This window comes from Carassius auratus, unplaced genomic scaffold (genome assembly GCF_003368295.1).
Source record: "Carassius auratus strain Wakin unplaced genomic scaffold, ASM336829v1 scaf_tig00008913, whole genome shotgun sequence".
In the NCBI taxonomy this organism is placed as follows: domain Eukaryota; kingdom Metazoa; phylum Chordata; class Actinopteri; order Cypriniformes; family Cyprinidae; genus Carassius; species Carassius auratus.
The window spans coordinates 1-26,185 of record NW_020523984.1 but is presented as its reverse complement, the minus strand read 5'-3'; the positions used below and the strand labels follow the sequence as shown (position 1 = coordinate 26,185).

General features: G+C 37.3%; 1 protein-coding gene and 4 pseudogenes across 1 annotated transcript; 3 read left to right on the top strand and 2 right to left on the bottom strand.

The window, feature by feature from the left end:
- Positions 1-931: 931 nt before the first annotated feature.
- LOC113072354 (transmembrane protein 54-like) lies at positions 932-5,135 on the bottom strand (annotated as a pseudogene).
- Positions 5,136-6,343: 1,208 nt separating this feature from the next.
- On the top strand, positions 6,344-8,577 carry LOC113072353 (uncharacterized; annotated as a pseudogene).
- A 1,620-nt stretch (positions 8,578-10,197) lies between these two features.
- On the top strand, positions 10,198-19,270 carry LOC113072352 (polyadenylate-binding protein 4-like; annotated as a pseudogene).
- Positions 19,271-20,051: 781 nt separating this feature from the next.
- On the top strand, positions 20,052-22,623 carry LOC113072351 (peptidyl-prolyl cis-trans isomerase E). The gene is made up of 10 exons (XM_026245371.1): positions 20,052-20,176; positions 20,389-20,487; positions 20,620-20,663; positions 20,795-20,821; positions 20,917-20,998; positions 21,123-21,226; positions 21,386-21,509; positions 21,678-21,863; positions 22,006-22,148; positions 22,478-22,623. The coding sequence occupies exons 1-10, from the start codon at positions 20,146-20,148 to the stop codon at positions 22,544-22,546; spliced, it is 909 nt and encodes a 302-aa protein (XP_026101156.1). The 5' UTR covers positions 20,052-20,145; the 3' UTR covers positions 22,547-22,623.
- Positions 22,624-24,898: 2,275 nt separating this feature from the next.
- On the bottom strand, positions 24,899-26,122 carry LOC113072350 (kelch repeat and BTB domain-containing protein 11-like; annotated as a pseudogene).
- Between the last annotated feature and the right edge of the window lie 63 nt (positions 26,123-26,185).

Genomic DNA, 26,185 nt, shown 5'->3' with positions numbered 1-26,185 from the left:
ATAAAAGTATTGATATTATTAAAAAAAAGAAAAAAAAAATTACTGACCAGTAGTGTATAGTTATTACAAAATATTATATTTAAAAAACATAAGCTTTTTTTTTTTTTTACTTTTTATTCATCAAAGTATCTTAAAAAAAGTATCACATGTTCTGAAAAAATATTAAGCAGCAGAACGGTTTCCAACTTTGTTAATGAATCATCATATTAGAATGATTTCTAAAGGATCATGTGATAATGATCCTAAAAATTCAACTTTGCATCACAGAAATAAATCATAATTTAAAGTATAATACATTTAAAAACTATTATTTTAAGTTGTAATAATATATCACAATATTACATTTTTTTTCTGTATTTTTGATAAATGCAGGCTTGATGAGCAGAAAAAACTTCTTTCAAAAACATTAAAAATAGTAATGTTTCCATACTTTTGGTCTGTACTGTATGTCTAATATATATATATATATATATATATATATATATATATAAATTTATTTATTTTTTGACCCGTCATTCCTATATGGAGCAATTTCAGAAACTCGGTTTAAATAGTAAAATATTTTATATAAATGCATTGTAACAAGGAATTCCATCACTGAAGAAAATATGTAACAAACATAAAACAAGCACATCATACATGTTCATGATGATAATATATAAAACATTGAGCACTTTACAGTGTGAAATCAATAGTATTTGCCTTGGTAACACAGTCTGACTCTTTAAAACTAAGGAAAAAACAAAACATTAGTGCTGAAATAAGGCAGAGCTGTCAGTGCACAACTTCTCTTCAGCTGCTAGCCACTTTAGCGGGCAGTAGTTTTTATGTGCATTGGCAACTTGGTATTTCTTGCTCCACTGTCATATTGGAATTCCAAAAAATCTTCATCTCAATCGTTGATGTGATAACCCTATGAATTATAAACAACTAGTCTCCACAGCAGCAACGGAGTCTTTGTCAAGTAGTTCGTTCTGTTCTGTTGGCTCCTCATCGTTTGGATCTTCTAATGGTGGCATTGCGGTCTCTTCTGGCAACTGGATACGCACCTAAACCCAAAAATGTACATCACATTCAGAGAACACAAAAGGTTTATTAGTCTTTATGAGGACCTGACATGCAAAATTACCCTTAAAATGTAACCTGGAACCCAAAATGTTTTCAAATCAAATCTAGATTTGTATCTTGAATGCACTTAATTCAAATGTAAGTAAAACTTAATAGCTATGTTCATGCTGTCGTGCAAGAACAAGTATATCCTTTAGAAATTATAAATAATCATTGCATGTAGTTCTGTTTACCCTGACATTTCTCCTCCATGGGCAGTGCAACCGGAGGAAAGAAGTGCAAGCCAAGAAACAGCGGCAGGAGAACACAACCTCCACCACTGACATCAGAATCAATGGAAACCATAGGATTAATGTAGTACCCTGGAGGGAGAAATATATTTTTTGTTTGTTCATTTGAGTATTTCCATTAACTTGCTTATTTTGCATCATGACCAATAGGGTTCCCACTACTTTTCACCAATGAATTTACATGACTTTTGCACGACACTCCCACGCATTTGAGATTACTGGATTTTTAAATATCATTTTGAATAAGCTAGCAATTTTAGCCAATTAATTAAATTGATTTTAAAAACTAAGAAAAAAAAAGAGAAATAAATAAGTCTTTCAGAATTTTAAAATTCCATGATGCAATTTTTCTATTACCATGGGAATCCTGGGCCTAGACTGAATGATCCTAAACTTGAGTATACGATATACAGTTTCTGAAATGTTCCTACTTCTTAATAACAACTTTTAAATTAGCTTGTACTTAAATTAAATCATAAAAAAAAATGCATCCTTTCTTATAAATTGCAGTTCATCCTAAATTCTAACAATATGAACAAGTGTAGCAATTCATCCTAAATAAATGATATATTACTTTAATCACTACTATATGAGAGTGCACAAAGTTCGTACACATGCTCTCAAGACAACGCATTTGTTTTTGCCTTTATAAATTCTGATTTGTTCCTCACTTTTGTCATAGGATGAAATGACCATGATTTTATTTGCTATAGTTTGGGTATGCTCAAATGCACTCGAATGCATCTCAATGGCAAAAGAACTATAACAAAATTCATTTATGAGGCTCATATCATTCATGTTGCATTTGATTACACAAGGATCCATCAGACTGGAGATTCACTGACTCACATAGACGCGTGTGGGGTCAAAGGGGCATTCATTTGTGATGCTGTAGTAGGTCATGTTGGCAGGCAGGTTGCAGTGGGTAAACAGAGTGTTTCCTTCCCAAATTATAGCCCTCACTGAGGGCAACGGTGATTCCCACTGCAGAGGCAGCACCCAAGAGAGCAGCCAAGACACTCACAACTAGAAGAAACCAACTCTGCAACAAGCAGAAAATGCATTCAGAAATTAATAATACATGAATACTCAGTTTTGTTCTATAGAATTTAAAGTGCAAGATTTTCAATGGCACCAAATAAATGGCAAAAACAAAGAGGAAATGCAATCATTACGAAAAACACAGTATCCTGTGTACTCACCAGAAGCTGGTTTTTCTTGTTCTTTGAGAGAACAATAGCTGAGATTCCACCTATAATTGCCTGCAGGTTATGACATGGTCAGGTGTATAACTTACAGAGTGGACTCATTCAGTGTAAAAGGGTAGTTTGAAGCTTGAACTAACACACCTGATTTTTAATGCAAGATTTTTTAACCACTACACTTTATGCCTCAACTCCCATGTCACTTGATCATAATCCATAAACATACTAAGAAATACATTCCGAATTTTGGAGACAGACAAACCATAAGTCCTGCCACAAGAGCGATGACATTGGAGATGGGGTAGACAAGTTTCTTGTTCCAAGTGAACACCTTAATGTGTCTGAGGACAGCTCCGTGTACCAATGCCCCCAACAAGAAGTTCACATGACCCACAAGCACCAGTCCCAAACCCATCTTCATCAGGATCTTATCATCCTTCAGACTGCCACAACAAATACCTACAGGAAACACACACAATATCAACCATAACCCTAGAATTGAAGACACCAGATCATCAGATGAACGAGATACAATGAGTCGAGGAACTATGTGCTAATCCTGATGAATTTGGTACTACATGCAAAAAGTTTTCTTGAGCTATGACCTCACTGAAAGCAAGCTATTATGAGGTGATGAGGGACTGTCAGATAAAGAGACAAACATGATAATAGCAGTACACAAGTACAAAAACACTGCTTTTTTTCAATCAGGTATGCATTTTCTCTCATTTTCTCAGTTTGGTTTCACATAAAATAACTTGTAATTGGTTATGGAATATGACAATCATCATCAGCTGGGATGGAAAATCCTCATTTAACGATACCGCCTTACAATTAAAAGAGCCAGTCGCATTGTTGATACAGGATTGGATGTCCAAACTTAACCAATAGCTTATTTGTTTACTGTCGTTAAACCTGCAGGCATTGGGTGAGCATGAAAAGATAAGATAGGATTATCAGATTTTATTGCTGATAACGTGTTATTGTGTGGTTTCTAGTAAATATTTTATATATTTTTTAGCGTTTCAAGTAAATTATTTATACTTTCATTGCTGTAATTTGCAAGCTCGCCACCAAGGTGGGGTTTAGTTTGGTCTGGAATTCAGATAGATTGTGTGATTTGGACAAACCCCTGCTGGATAAAAAAACATCTTAAACCAGCCTAAGCTGGTAATTGCTGGTCAGCAGGCTGGTTTTAGAGAGGTTTTGACAACTTCTTTAGCTGGTCAGCTTAAATATCGGTTTCTCAAATAAAACGTATGGCTTCAGAAGATCTGACATGTGTGGACATGTATGGACTACTTTTATGGTGCTCTTGCATTAAATTAAATGCTCGACATTTTCAGTCAAAAGAACTAAAGTCACAATAGTAAAGACATGATGAGTAAATGAGAAAAGAGACAGGGTTCAATCTTCAGCTGGATGGCAGGACCTGCCACCTTCCACTCCAGCTACACAACTACTGTTTGAAGACAGCTCTGCCTATTTGGAAGTCATTTGGTTTTTATTTATTTGTATAAATGAATATATTTATTTGTATTCATGTCTTCCTCTGACAGCTTTCTCTAGCCAGCCTTTATTAAGCTATGAGTATGCCTAGGCGAAGCATTCCCTACCACTCCTGCTGCAAGGGAATGAATAATTGCATCATTGTGAATATGTTCTTTGAAACAACTCTTTAATATGATATATGTTTTAAGCTGGTTAACTCAAATTTAAGTAGTCTAATGGCGTGATCCCAACTGGTTGGTTAGCTTCAGTGCATCACTCGTGTTCCACATCACTCCATAAAACATTATCATTTAAAAGAATAAAGTCATATGAACAGATGTATAATAAAAAAAATAAATAAATAATAATAATAGTATTCCCAGAGCTAGAGTGGAAGGAGAGCAAAACACATACATCTGCCCTAAATCAATGGCCCTCCTGACAGTTGACTGCCAGCCGCCACCAACCACTGGCAGGTCACGTGACCTGGTGCTGCACGCCAGTTAGGGATTGAACCCATAATGTGAGAAAATGCAACATTTTCGTTAAAACACATTTTAAGAATCACAAAGGATGTATTCAACAAATGCATAGCTGAGATCTAGCTACGTATGTCTCAGAAAGACATCTGGTTCGAAATTAACATTAAAAAGTCCCTTATGTCGTACTTAATGTAAAGTACTTCCACTGCACCATGAAATGAAATTCCGCCAGTTACTAGACTCACTAGAGACTTCATTCAGCCTGTATGACAGACGAGGATTTTATAGAGCAACAAATGGGCTATTTCCGTGATGTATTATCAAGATAAACATGATAACCGCACCCAAACCACGTTCGCGAGCCTGTGCATATAACGTAACTCCCTCCCACCCCCAAAAATGCACGGTTTAGTTATTTAAACAAAGTCCAACTCACCCGAATTCACCATCCTGAAGTCCTTCTTTCAGATTAAGTCATAATTAAGGGTTTGAGATGTTCAAAGAGCTTCTCCTCTTTCCGTGTTTCTCAGGCTGTCTTCCTCTTCCCCGTTCACCTGCGTGCATGGCCACTCCCTGAGCGCACGCGCACCTGTCCTGACCACCCTGCAGGCGTCGCTGTATACCGGGAAGAGAAGCCTTCAACCTACATGGATTTTATTTTATTTTATTAAGACACTTTTCTTGTAATTTCAGCCTTAGATGTACTTTGTATTTTTTATTATACAAAAAAAAAACTTAACAATTATAAGTCGGTACAAAACAAAATGTTACAAAAATAAATGTTAATTTACTTTTATACATTTTAGGACTGAAAAATAATGACCAATAACATTAAAAAAAAAAAAAAAAGCAAAATCATGTTTAGTTTTAATTCAAAATTTTATGACAAAATTGGTAATAACCTCTGGAAATGCTCTCTAATATATATATATATATATATATATATATATATATATATATATATACATATACATATATATATACATATACATATATATATACATATACATATATATATATATATATATATATATATATATATATATATATATATATATATATACATATACATATATATATATATACATATACATATATATACACATATACATATATATATGTATATATATACATATACATATATATATACATATACATATATATATATATACATATACATATATATATATACATATATATATATATATATATATATATATATATATATATATACATATACATATATATATACATATACATATATATATATATATATATATATATATATATATATACATATACATATATATATATATACATATACATATATATACACATATACATATATATATATATATATATACATATACATATATATATACATATACATATATATATATACATATACATATATATATACATATACATATATATATATATACATATACATATATATATATATACATATACATATATATACATATACATATACATATATATACATATACATATACATATACATATACATACATATATATATATATATATATATATATATATATATATATATATATATATATATATATACTAGATTACATAAATCTGTTTTGTTGTTTTGTTGCTGAAAAAAAAAAGCTAATTAAAAAAAACATCACCTTAATTAGTGTCAGCCAGTCTCCCTACTGTTAATCACAGCCAGTTGATTAAGTAAATCTGAACACCTGGACCTAATCACCTGACTCTTATTAATGTGTTAATCTGTGCAACTTAAACCTCCTCACAGCCTGAGTTTTTAGGAAGTTCTACAAGACTGAAAAAGAGTTGCTGTGTAAATTTTTCTTTACTGGTTCTCTCTAGGGTCAAAGCTGTAGGATAGGGATGGCATTGGGTTTTGTTGTCTTTTGTGGCACTATAGTGTCTCTTGTGCTACCTGTTACATCTGACGGGGATTATTTTGATGGGCACTTTGCAGCGTACTCCCCAGGATTCATTTATGATGTCTGGCATATTCCTCAGCCTCACAATTTTGATGGATTTGAACCCATGTTCCCAATGCCATATGATACTCAGCCCCTGTCGAGAAAAGGAAAACACTTTTCATTAAGGATCATGAATTGTACGTAATTAAAATGCTGCTTCCCAGACAAAGTTGGTATCTAATACTTGCTTTTTTAACTGTTAATTTTTCTCTAGCATCTTGGAGCGGTCAAGCAGATACTAATGTCTTCCACAAAGGAGAGCAATTGTATCTGCAGGTGTCAGCTTCACCTGCACCTGGTCAACAGCTTTATGTCCAGTCCTGCCATGCTTCGTCTTCTCCAAACCATGCTGACAAACCTGATGTCGCCCTTATCATTAACAAAGGGTAGATCTACTCCACAAACACCATTTGAGTGCACTTGCTCCCTGGAATAACTTCACCTTCGTCTGTTTCGCAGATGTGTGGCCTCCAAAGAGTCTTTGGTGAAGTTTGTTTTGCAACAGCGTGACCGAGTAAACTTGATGGTCCGTACGTCCAGCTTAAAGTCTTCTGAGGTGAGCATTCATTAAGTTATGCTGACTGTGGTCATACAAAAGTCTTATAATGCTCTCCTGTTTTCTTTTAGAGTTATATTCACTGCAGAGTTTATCTTACTGATTTGGGTCTGACCTCTACCACTAAATTCTGCAACTATAACAAGCTTAAGTCCAGGTAAGTGTGTATATCTCTTACTCCTTATAATATCTTTGTCCTAAAAGGCTTTTGGAACTTAAACGGTTTGTTTTCAGATGGGTTGACCTGGGTGGCCAAACCTCAGTATGTGATTGTTGTGGGAGAAAGGTGCAAAAGCTCAAAAGAGCATGCAGAGCTGCCTGGTTAGTGACTTTATTTGGGGCTGGGGGTTTCCTGGAATAAGAGAAATCTGTATTAGAACTTATTCTCCATCTGTTACAGTTTCTCTAGACCTGACTGCAGTAGTAAGCACCGGCCCGCTGATTATCAAAGATAAACCGTCTGCTCCACAGGCCACACCGCTGGCACCATCAGACTACAGCACAAAGTCCAGCTCTACAGCCGGAGCCAGACCTGATAAAAACTGGATCGTAGCAAGTGACTCTTTCTCTAAGGGCTCAATGCAAAATGTTGGCAATGTCTCCCCCTGGCCTGTTCAGCGTGGCTTTGGAGGAGATGTGATGGTTGTCAGCCAGGGCCTGGGAGGTGAATTGGCAATGTGGCTACCAGAGATCTTGGAGCTTGTGTTAAACCCAGTGGTGCAGATGGAGATTGGTTATCCAGGAGATCCCACTGATCTAACCTTTCTAGATGAACCCTTTAGAAAGCTGAAACCAGATGAGACTTCTGAGAAGAGTCCAGTAGTTGCTCTGGATGAAGGACAAGCTTCTGTAGAAGCTGTGAAATCGCATGATGTTGTAAAGGATGGGTACATGTGGCAACTTGATGATGCTGACCGCTTGTATAAGATTCAGGAAAAACCTGATGTGACCGAAGCAGATCACCTAGAGCAGCTTAAGCTGAGTCTTGAATCCGATTTTGATTTCGCTCCAAATGACCAGCCACTGATCAGCCCTACTCCAGACAAGCTCTCTGAGAGTGCCGAGGATGAGGGAGAAGTTGTTTTCAGACAGTCTGAGATGGTCTTTAAGAGTGCTAAAGGAGCTAAACCATCAGAGCCCATTATTTACTCTAAACTGAGTCTGAATCGAGCTGTAAATGGATCCACTTTTCTTAATTATGAAGAACGGAAGAGGCCCAGCATGAACAAACCGGACCACGAGCAGAATGCGGAGAAAAGTCAAAAGGATGAGCCGATGGAGGGTACCTCTAAAATTAAAGACCTGGTTTCATCCCTACTGGATCAACTGAGGTTGGTTGACTACTGGTTGTGAATTCTATTAAAGGTCCGTTATTAATCTGTACCCGTTTCATTTGACCCTAGAAGACTGTGGACCGTGCAGTGACCACTTCATCATGGCTTGGTTTGAAGTGATTTATGTCTTTTGGAATTTCAACCTAAATTAAAAGTTTGCTTTAAATTGTCTCCATTACCTGTATCCAGGACATTTTTAGGGCTTTACATGAAAAGCAACATCTAAAAGGTTGTCATGAGGGGGGCTTGCTAATGTTGTCAAATGTTGCTTGTTTTTAAATTCCACTTAAACATAAACCGTTTTGATTATTTGGGGGAGACTGGGTATGGTTGTAACTTTTCAAGGCTTCCATTGAGTGCCTTTTTGTTACAATCTACCCACTACTGCAGTAGGCTGTAACATGCACTGGGGAGTTGTAACGATCAGACAAAAGCAAAAACCGCAGCCACCTCAAAAGATGATCTAAAACGAGGTCACCCTTTATAGCCACAGCTCCAATCCATTTTCTGTTTGATGTGGGAGTGTGTAAATTAGACTAGTAGAATAAACTTCCTTAACTGCTTCCTGATCACTGAACTCCAGTGTGTTGAAGTAAATGGTATGTGGATCTAACAAAACCATGTAAATCTGTGTGTGGATTTGTAACTACACTTTTTTTTTTTTTTTTTTTTTTTTTTTTTGTCACCATGGTGACAATCCTAATGTTTTTAACCAGTGCAGACTTTGTGTATCCAGAAACTGCATAAGGCACATTTTATCCACATTTCCTTTGGCTTTGAGCTTCCCAAAAGCTGCATATAGGCACTTAAGTTTGATGTAAGGGAATGCTAAAATGTGTTACAACTTAGCACACCCCATCATCCAGTGTGTGTGTGGTTTTTTTTTTTTTTTTTTTTTTTTTTTGTGGCCGTTTTAGCTTTATGGGTTGAAATTAGCAGTTTAATAATGCATCACATTTTGCCAAAAATTCTGTAATTTATTCTAATGTAAGTTCTGAGTTTATCTGCATCTGTTTCAGTACTAAGTAAAATTTGAACTTTGGACAAAAAGTTAGATTTTCACATCTAAATTTTTTCTCTTTATAAAATCTGCATATATCTACTTACAGCCTTGACAACCATTCATATAAGATCAGAGTGAAAGTGGGTAAATAAAATTATCACAGTACTCCTAGCTTATCCCCGATAGGTGGAAATGGTATTGTTACAATACAATACTCTCCTCATGTTACAACCTGTTCTCCCCTTATTAAAATATTTATTATAGAGGGCAACTTGACGAAGTGTCCACTGAGTGTAAAACGATACTTATCAAGTCAAGGAATTATGTCCCATATATATATATATATAGTGGTTTTGTAAATATCTTTAAGTCTTTATGACTCGGTGGGTGTTCATCACTGTATTTGAGAGTGACCCATGTTACTGTACTAGAAGCCTTGCGCACCCAGATGACGCTGTTGGATATTGTTTTGTCTAAATGTGTTGCCCTGTACGCCGCATGCTCGAAGCGGGGTGTTTTCTTAGTTGTTGGTTTTTTTCTCTCTCTCTATGTTATTCGGAGGGTGACCCTAGCTTCTATTTCCTCCGCTCGAGCTATAAAGTGCCCATGTATTTCCCACGCACCCTCTTTTCTCGGTCAACACACCGTGAGTTTATAACTCACTGTTCTTCAGTACCTTTAAAAAAAACATTAAAAAAATTACTAAATAACGAAAATCTAAAAAAAAAAAAAAACTACTTTAAACCAAAAAAATATATTAATTATTTTATTTTATTTTTTATAAAGGGCAAACTTTGTTTTTTAAAAGACAAAGTCTCGATCTCTCCAGACGTTTCTGAAGCCAGTTCCTCGCGAGCGGACTCCATATGCTGTAGCTGTCATTGCTGCCGGCATCGTTTATTTGGAGAGTAGCGTAAAAGTTTCATAGAGGATTAAGAGACTCATTTGTTCCTCTGGTTCTAGGACACTCTTTACGCATTGTCTTTTCAGCTCTGGAAAACCACGAGCTCAAAGGCTTGAGCGACCCCGAGACATGAACGCAGCGACGGCGGGGAGTTATCCGATGGCTTTTATTCTATGTGGGCGACCTGCACCCTGATATCACGGAGGCTATGCTGTATGAGAAATTCAGTCCGGCCGGCCCGGTGCTGTCCATCCGCGTGTGTCGGGATATGATCACGCGGCGCTCGCTGGGCTATGCCTACGTCAAATTCCAGCAGCCTGCGGACGGTAAGAAATGACCGACAGCGCCCTGTCGTCCTGCGTGTAACTTTAAACGTGATGCACATAGCTGTCAGAGTAACGGCAATAATGTGTCGTGCGCCCACCGTCGGGCTCTCTGTTTCTCCTGTGTGCTGTCACATTTATTTCTGAGTTAACCACATCAAGCTGGTCTTCTCTCATCGCTACTAAAACCATCTTCAACAAACCGCTTTATTCTCCTAATATGGCCCCTATTTTGAGAAAGTCAGGGTTTACTGACTCACTAGCCGTGTTTCCACTATCGAGCTAAGACCACATTATGTCCAGCCAATATGGCAAGCTGCTTTAACATACAAAACGAGCTAATATTTCAGCTACTGGCTATTTACTTTTAATTAACATTAATTAAAACTATATTTTTTTGTTCTGTTTTTAAAATTGTTTTAATCTACTTAATCTGTCTCTTATTCAGATGCTACTACTAATTCATACTAGTCACAATTTCAATTGACAATAACTTTTTCCATTGTTATTAGGAAAAAAATTGCCATTGAAATCTATGGGGATCATAGTTACTAGTACTTTTTTTAGTTACTAGTAACTGTACCAGTAGTTTGAACTATTTATTCCAATTTTGTGTTACTAGTTTTGTACTTTTTAGTAGGCGAACTGTTTAAAAATAAAGTACTAGCAACTGTCTGTTGTTATTTTTTCTTAGTACTAGTTCTAATTTATGTTACTAGTATTACTAGAAATATTCCTTGTTAGTATTATTTAAAAAGTAAAAATAATTTTTAGCAGTTATTTAAGTTTCTTAGTATTTCTTAGTAACTATGCCAATAGTTATTATGAATGTATAACTGCCTAAAGCTCAAGCATGGTGCAAGTAATGGCAAGATCATAGGTCTGATTCCCAGGTTTGATACCTTGAATGCAATCTAGGATGTTTTGGATAAAAAGGTATTCTAAATGTATTCCTGTTTTATTAATCAGTAGCCTAATATTAACATAAAATTGATACTGTTTAATTTCAACATCTTAACATATAAGGTAGTTTTGTTCCCATTATCCAGCTTGGTTTGCTCACTCAGGGACTTGTGGCACTTACAATGTGTTGTGAAAAACACCATTAAAATCAAATACATTGCATTTCAAAGTTACAAATGTTAAATTCCATGTTGTAGTTGTCTACTCTAAAGAACAGGTATATATCAAGGGGAACAGTGCTTGTGTGTGTGTCTGATAGCCCACATTTTGCAACCTGGCATGACCTATTTGTGCTATTTAAAGTGTCAGGAGGGGATAATACAATTGTGAAGCACCTTCAGCTTTGTTTCTATAAATCTAATGATTCAATCTAATAATTCAAATGAGACAGTAAGTGTTAATCTGTTTGGTTTTGTTCTATATTTCATACATTTTTAAGTAATCTGCACAGTTTTACAACTTTTAAGCCTCATACTAAATACGTTTGTTCATTCCTTGCCAAATTCATCATTTATTTTAGTCATTATGGTAAATATTTGTTCGTTCAACCAGCACAAATTATGTAATACATGATGAACAAATGTATACTACCGTTCAAAAGTGTGGAATTGGTATGTTTTTATAAGGTTTTTGAAAGAAGTCTCTTATACTCAACCAGGCTGCATTTATTTGATCAGAAATTCAGTAAAAACACTAATATTTTGAAATATTACAGTTTAGAATAACTCTCATATACGTATTTGAAATATAATTTGTTCAAAAGCGAGGTGATTCAGAAATATCTTTCTCCTAAGCTAAATGCTTCATAAACAATTTATGCTCGATTCTGCCCTCCACTTTCACAGCTCAAATGTTAAAATGTCAGAGATGAACTCGCTCACCTCCATTTAGTAACTCAGAATGGCAACTGATAGTCAACATGTTTACATATAAGAGTCAAAAGCGGTTGTTGACCACCGTAGGATGTACATCTGGAAGTGTAACTAGGCTTTAGGTTGTTTTATGCATGTTTTTGCACATTGTGTCAGTACAATAGTAGTTTACAGCAAGCATATGCTCAGTAAATATATGCTCACATGGTTTGGTTTTCGGCATGTAACTGCAACTGTAGCTGTATTTGTAAACATTTGCAGGCACTGGTAAGCTTCAGCCACACACATTCCAGTGTCTTAGCCCCATCAATGGACACAGAGCCTTGAACGCATCCTGCTCTGAGGTTTAAAAAAGAGGGAGAGACCCATCATAATGTATAACAATAGGAAACCTGTCCCTCATATGCAATCAATTTGATTAGTAATTTTAGAAAGCTTCTGACAAACCTTAAACCTAATATTCATCTGTTTCTGTCTTCAGACTTAACCAGACAAAAATATATATTTGATTCACAATCTCCATATATAGCGACAGCATACAGAGCACTGGTAAGTCTATAGAGAGATGGACTGTGGATTAAATGTATATAAGGTTGAACTAAAGTGCTATTTTGAGGTCTGAAAAATGTTTTCTCAGACCTGGAATAGATAAAATCTGACAATATGATATGACCCTGGACTGGAGTCCTGCTTTGCTCTGCTGCCATCTCATACAAATAATGAAAGACATTTAGCTTAAATGCTAACTGTTTTGTGTGTGTGTGTGTTTCAGTCTAGGTGTTAAAACAAGGAGATTCTATGTATCTACTGATCTAATCATCTTAAAATATCTGGGCAGTAGACATTAACATGTAATCTTTACATGTAACCTCAACAGCACACGTATGATGATGTGCTATCAGGGAATATTAAAGCATAGTTTCATGGAGCTTTCTAGTTTCAAGCTTCTTGTGGTTAATATGAACATGCTCACTCTATGGATTTAAATATATCATTAATCAATAGACATATGTTGGTTATGGCAGGTTTTAATCCTCTAGTAATTGCTAGTAATTTAAGTACTGAGATGTCTTATGTCTTATGTTTTTGTGGTTTCAGCGGAGAGAGCTTTGGACACAATGAACTTTGATGTGGTCAAAGGAAAGCCGATCAGAATAATGTGGTCACAGAGAGATCCGTCACTTAGGAAATCTGGGGTTGGAAATGTCTTCATCAAAAATCTGGACAAGTCCATTGACAACAAGGCCCTGTACGACACCTTCTCTGCTTTCGGAAACATCCTGTCCTGCAAGGTGAGAAGTGACTTTAAGATCTTCAGAAGCTGAAATGAACACAATAATTTTTATTGTATTTTATTATTATTAATGATTATTATTATTTTATTTATGTACTGGGCTGCCCTCCAAAGGCAAAAAAGTAAAAAGAAAAGTAAAAAACAAAACAAAACAAAAACATACAATGGTATTTCATTTTTTCTTCTTCATTCCCCCCTTAATTTTCTTTGAACAAACAGTTATTGAAATTTCTGCAATAACAAAATAAATTGTAGTTCATAATTATTAGCAATTTTGCCAATTTCTGTAAATAAAGATAAAGTCAGAAAGGTCTTAGCCTTATATTTGGCTTTTGCCAAGTTGTGTAACTATTTGGATATTTATTTGTTTCTTAAAGGCAAAAGATGATTTTCTGCATCGTTAGTGGCAACAAAAATAATGCAAAAATAATAATAATTCTGTTCAAAAAAGCTGTCTGAAATAATAATTATATATAGTCATGTTTCTATATTTAGTTTCAATTTCTTTAATATTTACTATATTCAATCAATTAATCCTGGATTAGTTTATTAAAACATATTTCATACATCAGAGAAGCTGTGATAGTTCAGATACATAAGAAAAACTTTCTGTAATCCGATTCTTGATGCCGTCTCAACAGGTGGTGTGTGACGAGAACGGATCCAAGGGTTACGCCTTTGTGCATTTTGAAACTCAGGATGCAGCCGACCGTGCCATCGAGAAGATGAATGGCATGTTGCTGAATGACCGCAAGGTGTGAGTGTCCAAGCAGGGTCATGTGACAGGAAAGGAGCTCTAATGCTTTGATTATTAATAAGAACAGCATGCAGTTTTTAATCACTAATGCTACAGAGAAGAACTTTTGGGTGAAAGTTTTGTTAACCAATCAGATTCAGAGGATCAGAATCATTTATTCACCCTTGTGTTGTTCCAAACATGTCTTTCTTAATTCTGTGGAATGCAAAAGTATTATTTTGAAAATGGAAAATCTCTTTTTTTTTGTCCATAAAATTAAAGTTATTGCAGTGCAGCATTATTTTGGACCCTTATGACTTTATTGTAAATTATCTTCTGCTAGTCTTCTAGTATTCTAGTATTTATCGTTGGTTTTGTCCCTGCTGCAGCTGTTTTGGGTCTGAGGTTGGTCTGCAGCTGTTGGTCTGAGTCTTTATTGCTTTTCTGCACCGTCACGTTTCTGTCTCCGCTGTTTTTTTGTAGCTTTGTGGGGCGTTTCAAGTCCAGGAAGGAGAGGGAAGCAGAGATGGGTGCCAAAGCCAAAGAATTCACAAATGTTTACATCAAGAACTTTGGCGAGGACATGGATGATCAGAGACTGAAGGAGCTCTTTGATAAATATGGTGCGTTTGAGAGAATGTAATGGTGGTAGCCTTGCAGTCGGGACTTTTTATCTGAAGATTTTGTTTTGACCTGCAGGTAAAACTCTGAGCGTGAAGGTCATGACTGACCCCACTGGGAAATCTCGTGGATTTGGGTTTATAAGTTACGAGAAGCATGAGGATGCTAACAAGGTACAGTGGATTTATACTATGATTTGCCCGTGTTTAAAATCAGCATGGAAATGACTGTAGCGATGCACTGACATTGTCATTGAAGTTTCATTGAACTAGATAGATGGATAGACTGACGAATAAAGAGGTGAACAGAAAGGTGATTTATTGTGATGATATTTCTGTCTCAGGCTGTGGAGGAGATGAATGGGACGGAGCTCAGTGGTAAGACGGTGTTTGTTGGCCGAGCACAGAAAAAGATGGAGAGACAAGCAGAACTCAAGAGGAAGTTTGAACAGCTCAAACAGGAAAGAATCAGCAGATATCAGGTAATGAACTGCCCCGTTGTGTCTTTGTGCGTGTGTATTTAGTTAAAAAAATAGTAAAAATTTGTTTCAATTTGTGTGTATATTTGTGTTTACAGGGAGTAAACTTGTATATCAAGAATCTTGATGACACCATCGATGATGAAAAACTTTGTAAAGAGTTCTCTCCTTTCGGCTCCATTACCAGTACCAAGGTGGGTCAAAGGGAGACTGTTTAGTCTTTTTCTGTTTGAGCACTTTGGGCAAATTCCAAACAACATTTTTGTACCATTGAAGGGCACAGTGAGAAGGGGATGGTATTTGAAGGGCTTTTCCACCCTCCCACAAGGTCATTAAGAAACGGTATATGCGTAGGTCACTTTAGGAAGAATATTGTTAATGTTTTTTGCTGTTTATCATAAAATGATCCTGGGTGGCACATTCTCACGATTAATTAAAAAAAAACTGAAAAACTAGTTTAATTGAGATATTACCTGGGATTTAAACACATTTAAACCCAACTAGCAATATTCCTCGCACATTTGTATTTTTACATACATTGTCATATTTGTTTGTTTTTAGAAGACACCACATGAATAGACTGTACTCCAGTTGAAATCAGTTTGAAGACGCGGATAGGCTATATTTGATCCAGTTATATAGTGTTCTGCTTCTGTGGGATTTTATTTGGACTTAAACTGATGGAAGAACGAGGTGAGATCTTATTTGGTTTATATCTTGCTGTAGGTGATGCTGGAGGACGGCAGGTCCAAAGGTTTTGGCTTTGTGTGTTTCTCTTCACCTGAAGAGGCCACAAAGGCCGTGAGAGAGATGAACGGGCGTATTGTGGGCTCTAAACCACTGTACGTGGCCCTGGCCCAACGCAAAGAAGAACGCAAAGCTCATCTGACCAACCAGTACATGCAGCGTATCGCTGGTATGAGGGCCATGCCTGCCAATGCTATCATCAACCAGTTCCAGCCTGCCGGTGGTTACTTCATGCCAGCTGTGCCACAGGTGGGTGAGATCCAAAAGTCTATAAAGCAACGAAAACATGGGATTTCAATCCTATTTAAACCTGGAAACAGATTATAGTTCATAAAAAAAGAAAAAAAGAAAAAAAGACCTCGCTGTATATTATGGAAGGTCATTTACACCATAGAAGAAAAAAATCATCTTTGGTAAATCGTAATTATGACATAAAGAAATAAAAACATTATGAGATAGATACCCAGTCAAAATTATTATGCTAAATCAAAATAATGACATTGAAAATCATAATTATAGCATATTAATTCATAATCACAAAAGTAGAAGTAGTCCATTAAACAATTAATACATTTTCGGATTATATATTTTTATTTTCTTCTCATGCATCACAGGCCCAGAACAGAACAACATACTATGCACCAAACCAGCTCACCCAGATGCGTCCGAACCCTCGCTGGCAGCAGCAGGGTGGCAGAGGTCAGGGTGGCTTCCAGGGCATGCCCAGCTCCTTGCGCCAACCAGGGCCCCGGGCCAACATACGCCACATGGCTCCCAGTGCTTCCACCCAAGGCCCACGCGGGATCCCTACAGGTGCACAGAGAGTGGGTGAGAAAACCCACCCAGTGCTGATGGGATGCCCTGTTGTGACAAACTTTGACCTGTTTTCCAGACCCAGACACCTAAAAAATGTATAACCTCTACAAACTTCACATTTACTGATAACAACTAATGAGTTTGGTGATCATTCTGTCATGGCCATAGCTTTAATATTATTAACCTCTTTCCACAAACAGGAGGCAGTAGCCAACCAATGGGTCCCCGCCCTGCCATGTGGCTGACGACCCCACGTGCCATGCCCCCATACAAGTACGCCACTGCCATACGAAACACTCAGCCTCAGGTTGTGCAGCCTATTACTCTGCAACAGGTAATATGCAGTCATATATTAGTCATACAGTGTTCCTGTAGCTCAATTGGTTGCGCATTGCGCTATCAAGCGCAAGGTTGGGGCTTCTATTCCCTGGAAACACATGATAGGTAAAAATTTATAGCCTGAATAAGCTGAATAATATTTTTGGATAAAAGCGTCTGCTAAATGCATAAATAAATAAAAAAATCATATATATTTTATATATGCACGTAAAAAATACACTTTTGAAAAACATGTCTATTCTTTAGCTATATATAAGCAGGAATAGAATGCATTTTTTGTCATAAAATATTGGCATGTAAAGAAGAGTTATATGGGTAAGGTTCAAAGCTATGTTAGAGAGCATGGTAAATCAATTAAGTAGGGTTGCACACTATATACATATCTCATATCTTCAAAACACAAATAATTTAACACTTAACATATGACAAATCTCAAAATTATAAATTTTTCATACTGTACATTACAATGTTGATTTAGTTTTTTTGGTAATTTATTTAAAAAAACTTGTTGATTCAAAATTATAAAGAATTTGAATACTGCCAATTAATCAGTTATCAGAAAACCAGAACATGGACTTTTCCAGAACATGAAAATATTGACTTTTCCAAACAAAATATTAATATTGTACACTGCTAGAATTAAGATACAGATTTGAAAAACATAATCACATTGACACGTTGTGGTTTACTGTGTTGTGCAGGCTCAGCCAGCGGTTCACGTGCAGGGTCAGGAGCCTCTCACTGCCTCCATGTTAGCTGCCGCTCCTCCTCAGGAACAGAAACAGATGCTTGGTGAGATGAGGAGGCTGTAAGCATGTTCAGCCTTTCTAAACATATTTGTATACTCCCAGGACATTTTTGTGCATTAGAGTTTCATGTGACAGACAAGTTCACCCAAAAATGTGGGTCGTTTGCGCACCATTGGAACAACTTTGGAACAAATTTTTTATCTCTTGGAACACAAATTGTGTGTGTGGACTATCCCTTTAATTACTTTCTTATTTTATCCTTCCTTGTAGCTATCTCTTATGGTTTATAGTCTGTCTTACATGTGTCTGCTCTGTTTTTCCCTTAGGTGAGCGGTTGTTTCCTCTCATCCAGGCAATGCACCCCAGTCTAGCCGGGAAGATCACAGGAATGCTGCTAGAGATCGACAACTCCGAGCTGCTGCACATGCTGGAGTCCCATGAGTCTCTGCGCTCCAAGGTGACGGCCGTTAACTATGATAAAAGCCTCCAGTTAAAGACACTAGCTCTGCTGTTTTGTGCAATAATTTGTAAAGAGTGACAAGCTTTTAACAATGCAAAGCCTATTGACTGGACCAGGGACATAATAAAAATTGTGCACTCATTTATTAGGATTTATGCTTTGCATAGCAAAGAATCTTCCTGAGATGTAATTTATACAATAAATGATAATGGCGTTTTAGAAGTTAACTGAATATTAGAGACATGAATCTGTGTGGTGAAGATGGTTTGGGGTTTGCAGGACTGATGATTTGTCTCTGTTGTCAGGTGGAGGAGGCTGTCGCAGTGCTTCAGGCTCACCAGGCCAAGAAAGATGCCACACAGAAAGTGGGAGTCACCGCTGTGGCTGTAGCTGCAACATCATGACAAGTAACTTTTCTTATTATCAGTAGTTTTAGAATTGCATACATTATTATGAAAAACTTAGCATTTGAAATTGTTTTCTGCAGGGTGAAGCAGAAAGAGATTGTGTCATCTGGTGGCAACCAATAAGAACACAAAAAACAAAACATGAAAAAAAAAGAAAAATACAAAATAATACTGGAGCATAAAGAATACAAATCTGTTGCAGGGCTTATATTTTTAACTCTGTAATAATTTTTACCACTTGAAGTTAATTTTAAAAAGCGGCAGTTCTGTGAAAGGAAGAGCCTCTGTACACGACTGACTTTTTCTATGAGGAAGTGGGACACTTGATTCTTCAGTGAGCTTCAGTGTGTTTGCTGATTTGATTGGACCTCACTTGTCCCATCACAATAACCTGAGTGGTGTGGCAGGCTAAATAAAGGGAAACTATTTGAAATGAAATATACTGTAGTCGTCTTCTTCTTCTTCTTCTTCATTTTTAAGTAGAGACAAAGGTAATTTTACAGACACTCTTTATCCAAAGTGACTTGCAGTACAGGAACAGTCCCGTTATAGGTTACATTTTTTCCTCAAGGGCACAATAATAACGGAAGTATTCATAACATCCCATAATTTCACCTTTACCTGACACTAGTTGCATGACCAAACCTATTTAATTCCATTTTGCATCCTCTTCAAAGCTCTATAAAAGCTCTTACAAATACAGCTACCATATTTAATTGGTCTATTGCATTATCAAGATATAAATCATGAGCACACAAAAGGTCCTATTTAAGTAGGATATACATGGGTCCCACCGTTTACAACAGTGACTGGAAATTAAACACACATGGAAATGTTTTACATAGCTATCCAAAGGAGTAAAATATATCTGTTCACTTAGTAGGGAAAATACACCTGACTTACAGTTCAGCTGTTAATTCTCCGCTGAGCAAAGGATTTACGTTTTTTTTGTGATGTTATTTGTCCTCCGCAACACTAGAGGCTGACATGCCGTCTCGAGGTGGCGAAGAAGATAGTCAAAAGTCAAGATGGCGGCAACCAAACGTGTTCTTTATGTCGGTAAGAAAAACAACCAAATTATAGTTTAAAATAACAACCGTTTCGTTCTCAAAGTCCAATAAATTAATCCCATATGCATGGCAGAGATGCGGTTACAGTTTCCAGCTGTAGTCGGGAAAACACCAGAAGATGAAATATGAGCTTGCCTTGAACGTTCCGTGCTTTGAAAATAAAATATAAAAAGACAAATCTGCGGTCCTGTTTTTTTTCAGGTGGTCTCGCGGAGGAGGTGGACGAGAAAGTGTTGCACGCTGCGTTCATTCCCTTTGGTGACATCACCGATATTCAGATCCCGCTGGATTATGAGACAGGTGACAAACGCACATAAATATACACAAAATACATTCTCTCATCATCATAACTCAAAAGCACACTTTAAAACAGAAACTGTTTTACGGCTTTAACAAAATAACGTTATTGTGTCTGACTCTTTCTTTCCACAGAGAAGCACAGGGGCTTTGCATTCATCGAGTTTGAACTGGCAGAGGTGAATATCTGCTAAAACCCTCTTTAATTCAAATAGAATATACCGGTATCATCGACTTGATTAAAATGCTCCTCATTAGCTCCCTATACTCACTAGCTCCCAATGTAAACTACTTTCTGCTTTTTCTCCAGGATGCAGCTGCTGCCATCGATAACATGGTAGGTGACTGAACCACTGACTTCTGTTGTCTCATAAAATCCAAAACACAGCTAAATTAGTCCTGGTCATGTCTGTTTGGTTTTGTGTTGTGCAGAATGAGTCGGAGCTGTTCGGCAGAACCATCCGGGTGAACATTGCCAAACCCATGAGAATTAAAGAGGGTTCCTCTCGACCAGGTGAAGGATTTTTTTGGTTTCAATAAATCTCCCGCTTGTGTTTCTCTTACTATTTGTGATTTTAACTCAATACTTGCATGCCCATGAAAAGTGAATGTATGTTTCGTTGCTGTTCTGCTCATAGTGTGGTCTGAAGATGACTGGCTGAAGAAGTTCTCAGGGAAGACTGTTGAGGAGAGCGAGGAGGCGGAGTCAGCCGCAGAACCAGCCAGTACAAATACACAGGAGGTGGGAATGTTGAAATATAATTGGTTGGTTTTAGTATAAAATAATAGTGTGTGATAAATTGTCATTTTGTATAGCTGTTTATAAATATTTCTGCTCCATGTCTGATGTTCTGTTTTAGATTTGATTTACTTAGATTGAGCATTTTGTGTTCCCGAGCAGGGAGAACCTCCAGCAAAAAAAGGCAGAAATAACCCACAGGTCTACATGGACATCAAGATCGGCAACAAACCTGCAGGCCGGCTGCGCTTCCTCCTGCGAGCGGACGTCGTGCCCATGACTGCAGGTCAGAATCAGTAAACCAGCTTTAGAGGCTCTTTCCTTTTTTCTTTTTCGAGAATCTGTTTTACTCTGGTGTACTTCACAATCTGGAAGAAAATATTTGCCGCTACTTTTGTTCATTGCGACATGTCTCAGGATGTCACAGCTGTTTTGTTCGTTTGTTCTCCTGTAGAAAATTTCCGTTGTTTATGCACGCACGAGAAAGGCTTTGGATTCAAGGGCAGCAGCTTCCACCGAATCATTCCTCAGTTTATGTGCCAAGGTGGAGATTTTACCAACCACAACGGCACCGGGGGGAAGTCCATATATGGACACAAGTTTGACGATGAGAACTTTGTCCTCAAGCACACTGAACCAGGTGAGACCAGTCTTCATTTTGAGAAGTTGTGTGTGTGTGTTTTTTCTGTAAGATTGTTTCAACTGAAGGATCAGTAAGTGTATTTGTTGAGGTTGATCTGAAATGAAGACTGGTCTCGTGTTGTTTTGCTGTGTGCTCATAGGTCAGCTGTCGATGGCAAACTCTGGTCCCAATTCTAACGGCTCGCAGTTCTTCATCACTGTCGATAAAACAGACTGGCTGGATGGCAAACATGTGGTGTTCGGAGAGCTCATAGAGGGCATGGATGTACTCCGGGCCATGGAGGTGAGTTACTGATTGAGGGAGATTAGATTTTCAATCACATGACTTTAAGTCTCTTATGCTCAACCAAGGCTCTATTTATTTGATATTGGGAAATATCGTTTAAAATTTGAAATAACTGTTTTCTATTTAATATATTTAAAATGGTATTAGTCCTGACTCCTGATTGCAAAGCTGAATTTTCAGCAGTCATTACTGTGGTCTCATGATCCTACAGAAATCTTTGCAATATGCTTATTTGCTGTTCAAAGAAACATTTATTCTTATTTATTTAGTGATTCGTTTAAGTAGTCCTGTTTTCTAATGGCTTTGTATCTGTACTGTTTCCTCAGGCTCAGGGAACAAAAGATGGCAAAACCAAACAGAAAGTCATCATTTCCAACTGTGGAGAGTATGTGTGAATTCAACATATTGTGTGAGTGTGTGAGAGAGAGTGTTTCTGTTTTATAATAAAACTTTATTCTATTTCCAAAGAAAATGTTTATACCTATTTTCTTTTTTTTTTTTTCGTTAAATGGTGGTTTGTATACAAGTTTTCTTTTTTAGGTCAGTAATTCAATAACAATTATTTTATTCATTTTCAAGTCATATGTGATGACATGCATATATTTGTTGGATTTAAACTGGGCATCTGCTTCTCATGGTTGAACCGAAGTGTAAAATGTGTTACTGACTCCATCCTCTAGATGGCATTAGTGCTCCAGGAAAACCTCTGCAGCCATGCCACACACTAAAGAACAGAGACATGTTCTGTTTCCTCAGATCATAGAGCCGTATTTACACACAAATCTGTAAAAAAGCTACAATAATGAACCAGGAAACAAAAGATCCTTTATTGTAAACACAGAAACATTAGTTTGTGAGATGTTAAACTGACATAAAGCCACTGAAAATGTGAAGCCATCAAGTCATTTGTTTTAAAAAGCATCTTAGCTTTATACACACAAGCAAGCAATACCACCCATATGACCAGTGTTATATACACTTTCATTTTAATGTTTGAAGAGTTTTCCAATCACCAGATTATTTAAAAAACATCTTTAAAAAATGCTAGACAAAAGTTGTTACGGTTTAAATGTGTAGGGAACCTTTGCAAAGTTGGAGAGATTGATGATTAATTTATCAGTGAATACAATTTTAAATGTTTACTGGAATTGTGTTGTTTGTCCAGGTTCATTAAACATGATTAAAGCACATGGGGTTGATTTAAAAAAGCTAATAAAACATTCACATTCAAGTTCATAATCATACCAACATTCATATTCAAATTCCCATAAGTTTATTTCAAAAAGAACTACACTAAAGACACATTAATAAAATCCATATCCTCGAACTATTACTCATCTCCATCAGCTCATAAATGTCTAGGGGAATACTGAAGCGTGAACAATTATATCTCAGTAAAATACTCCTGGACACTTAATATCACAGGGTGTCTACACAGATTGCAACATCCAAGTTATAATGACATTATAATACCTCATTGCATGCTATGGATACCATATGAATGTTTAGAGTTTTGTGACAGTGTCTGTTTCTCTTTGATAGGTTCATCCTAAATTCATGTAAGACAACAGCATAAAGACAATATTTTCTCCCTAGCTGTTGAAGATCTCAGGTGTCTGAGAATCTGAAGTGTTTATTATGGATAAAAGTTATTCTACTAAACGGTAATTGTAGTCTTCATTAACAACAGTTTGATCTTAAATCCTAAAACGCTGATGAATGATATTTCAAACAAAAAAATGTATTGCTCATAAGAAGTAATTTAAATGAACGTGTGTCTGCCTGCAAAATATCAACTTTTAACTTTGGCAATGATTCAGAAATAAGGAACATACACCTTTTCTTTTGCCTTCTGGTCTTTCCCCAAAGAAAGTGCTAAAATCTCTCCTAGAAGAGTCTCAGAGACATTGAGCTGCTGAGTGTGCGGTCATAAGAATGCACTGGTTTGAACATCTGCGATCCAGTAATATTAGAGTAGCAGCAATTACAGAAGTCAAGTGCTTTGTGCTCTTTAAGTTTCCTTTGTTACCCAATGTCATCCAAAGTTATGGCTTCTCCTCAGCTGCTCCAGGACATCTGTTAGCTGACGCCCTGCTGTATCAAAGTTCTAGAACTGAGAGCTATTTTTTTGCTATGTAGTTCAAAAAGTGTATAATTTTTACTTCAAAATCTATTTGCATAGAATCTGTTGCTAGGAAACAGGGTCACATTATTACATCATGTGCTTCAATTGTTCTTTTGTGCTCTTCATTGCCATCTTAAGGTTAATTCCCACTGCACTGACGGAAGCCGAACAACAGCAACAGAAGTGTGTTTGGGTTCAGTCGGATCAGTGTGTTAACCCTGAGTTGGTCAGAGTTTGTATTCTGATAGTGAATGTTTAATTGTATTAATCGGGTCGTGGAATTTTTGGCGATTTTTGCTGTTGGTCAGGGCTGTTGGTGCAATTAACTAGCCTTTACAAATGAATGGATTTTTAGGTTCAGCCTAAATTAATATCTTATACAAAGTGCACAAAAAAAAGGAAAAGACTGCACAAATGAGCTATAAAGTATGACTGTCTTCATCTAAAGTTGAATAGTGGAGTTGTGATTTTACATGCAAAGAACACATTCCAGTTTCAAGCACTACGTGCTGGCTCTTTGAACTTCTCTGGAGATGATGTTTAATCTATAAATATTGACCAGGCATTCTCTTCTCCATGTTTGGAGTGACTCCGAAGTGGTCAATCCGAGGGATGAAATATCCTACTCAAGAATTCTTCCACCTCTCTCAGGCAAGCTGAGAACAAAGGGAAATAAGATGCCTTTGGCTCCACAGGTGCTTTCAGAGACTCGTCTTTGAATCGACCTCCATCCTCTTCTACAATGAATTGAAGAGTCTGAGATTTATTCACACAGTAGATGCAGTTATCGATGACAGCGCATCGAAATGGCAGTGTGCAGCCCTGCTGCTGGGAGGCACAGTCATGCCACATCTTCACGATGGTGTTGTATTTAAAGACACTGATGCCCTGTTCACGGTTTACATCAAATCGGTAGATGAAGCTCTGAGAGCCACCATGTCTGTGGATTTTTTCCTGCTGTTGTTGTATGGGCACTCCTGCCATTCGTCTCTCTGGGTCATATTTCAGCAACCGATAGAACAGAGATCCTCCTGAGACGTACAACTCGCCGTTACACGTCGTGGCTTCGTGAGCCACAGCAAATGCTCCTTTAGGTAGAGGAGCCACCGCCGTCCAGCGGTCCATTCGAGGATCGTACTTCTCCACGGTGAAAAGACATTCACCGCCAATGGCGTACAGGTTCCCATCCATGGAGACGAGTTTGAGCTGCGATCGTGCTTGGTTCATGGGTCGGACTTCGCTCCAGCGGTCTGTGATGGGATTGTAGCAGAATACTTTGTCAGAGACTTTGCTTTTCTCCCCAGTTCCCCTGATCCCGCCAGGCCACAAACAAGTAGTTGTACATAGTACAGATACCGCAGCCCCTGGTGTTGATGTCTTCTGGCATGACGGTCAGGGTGTGCCAGTCCTTACTGCTTTTATTGTAGTAGTAGATCATGTGATTGTCCTCAAAAGAGGTGATGGAGAGAGGACTCTGGGGACGGCTGCTGTTTCTGCTGGGCGGTCTACTTCCTACACGCTCAAACACGTCGTTGATCTCCGCTACCATCAGACACTGGCGGCTCTCCATCCGTTTGCGCAGTATGAGGTCTCTCTCTGAGCCCGTGAGGCGCCCGTAGACAGCGGGATCTCTCAGAACCTGGAGAAAGTTGTCACTCATGAACCGATAGGCCGTTTCTTTCAGTTCGTTTAGTCGCTGCTTTTTGGCGATCATCAGGATCTCATAGCAGTTCTCAGGAGTGATCTGTGCGGAGATGGTGTCGATAGCAGCTTGTACCGCACAGGGCATCTGCAGGATCTTTGCTCCTGTGATGACATCCACAATATTGTCTTTACTTACGTTCATCTGGGGGAGTAAACGTAATCTACGAGCACTAATAAGGTCTCTGTAGCTCATTCCTTTTACCTT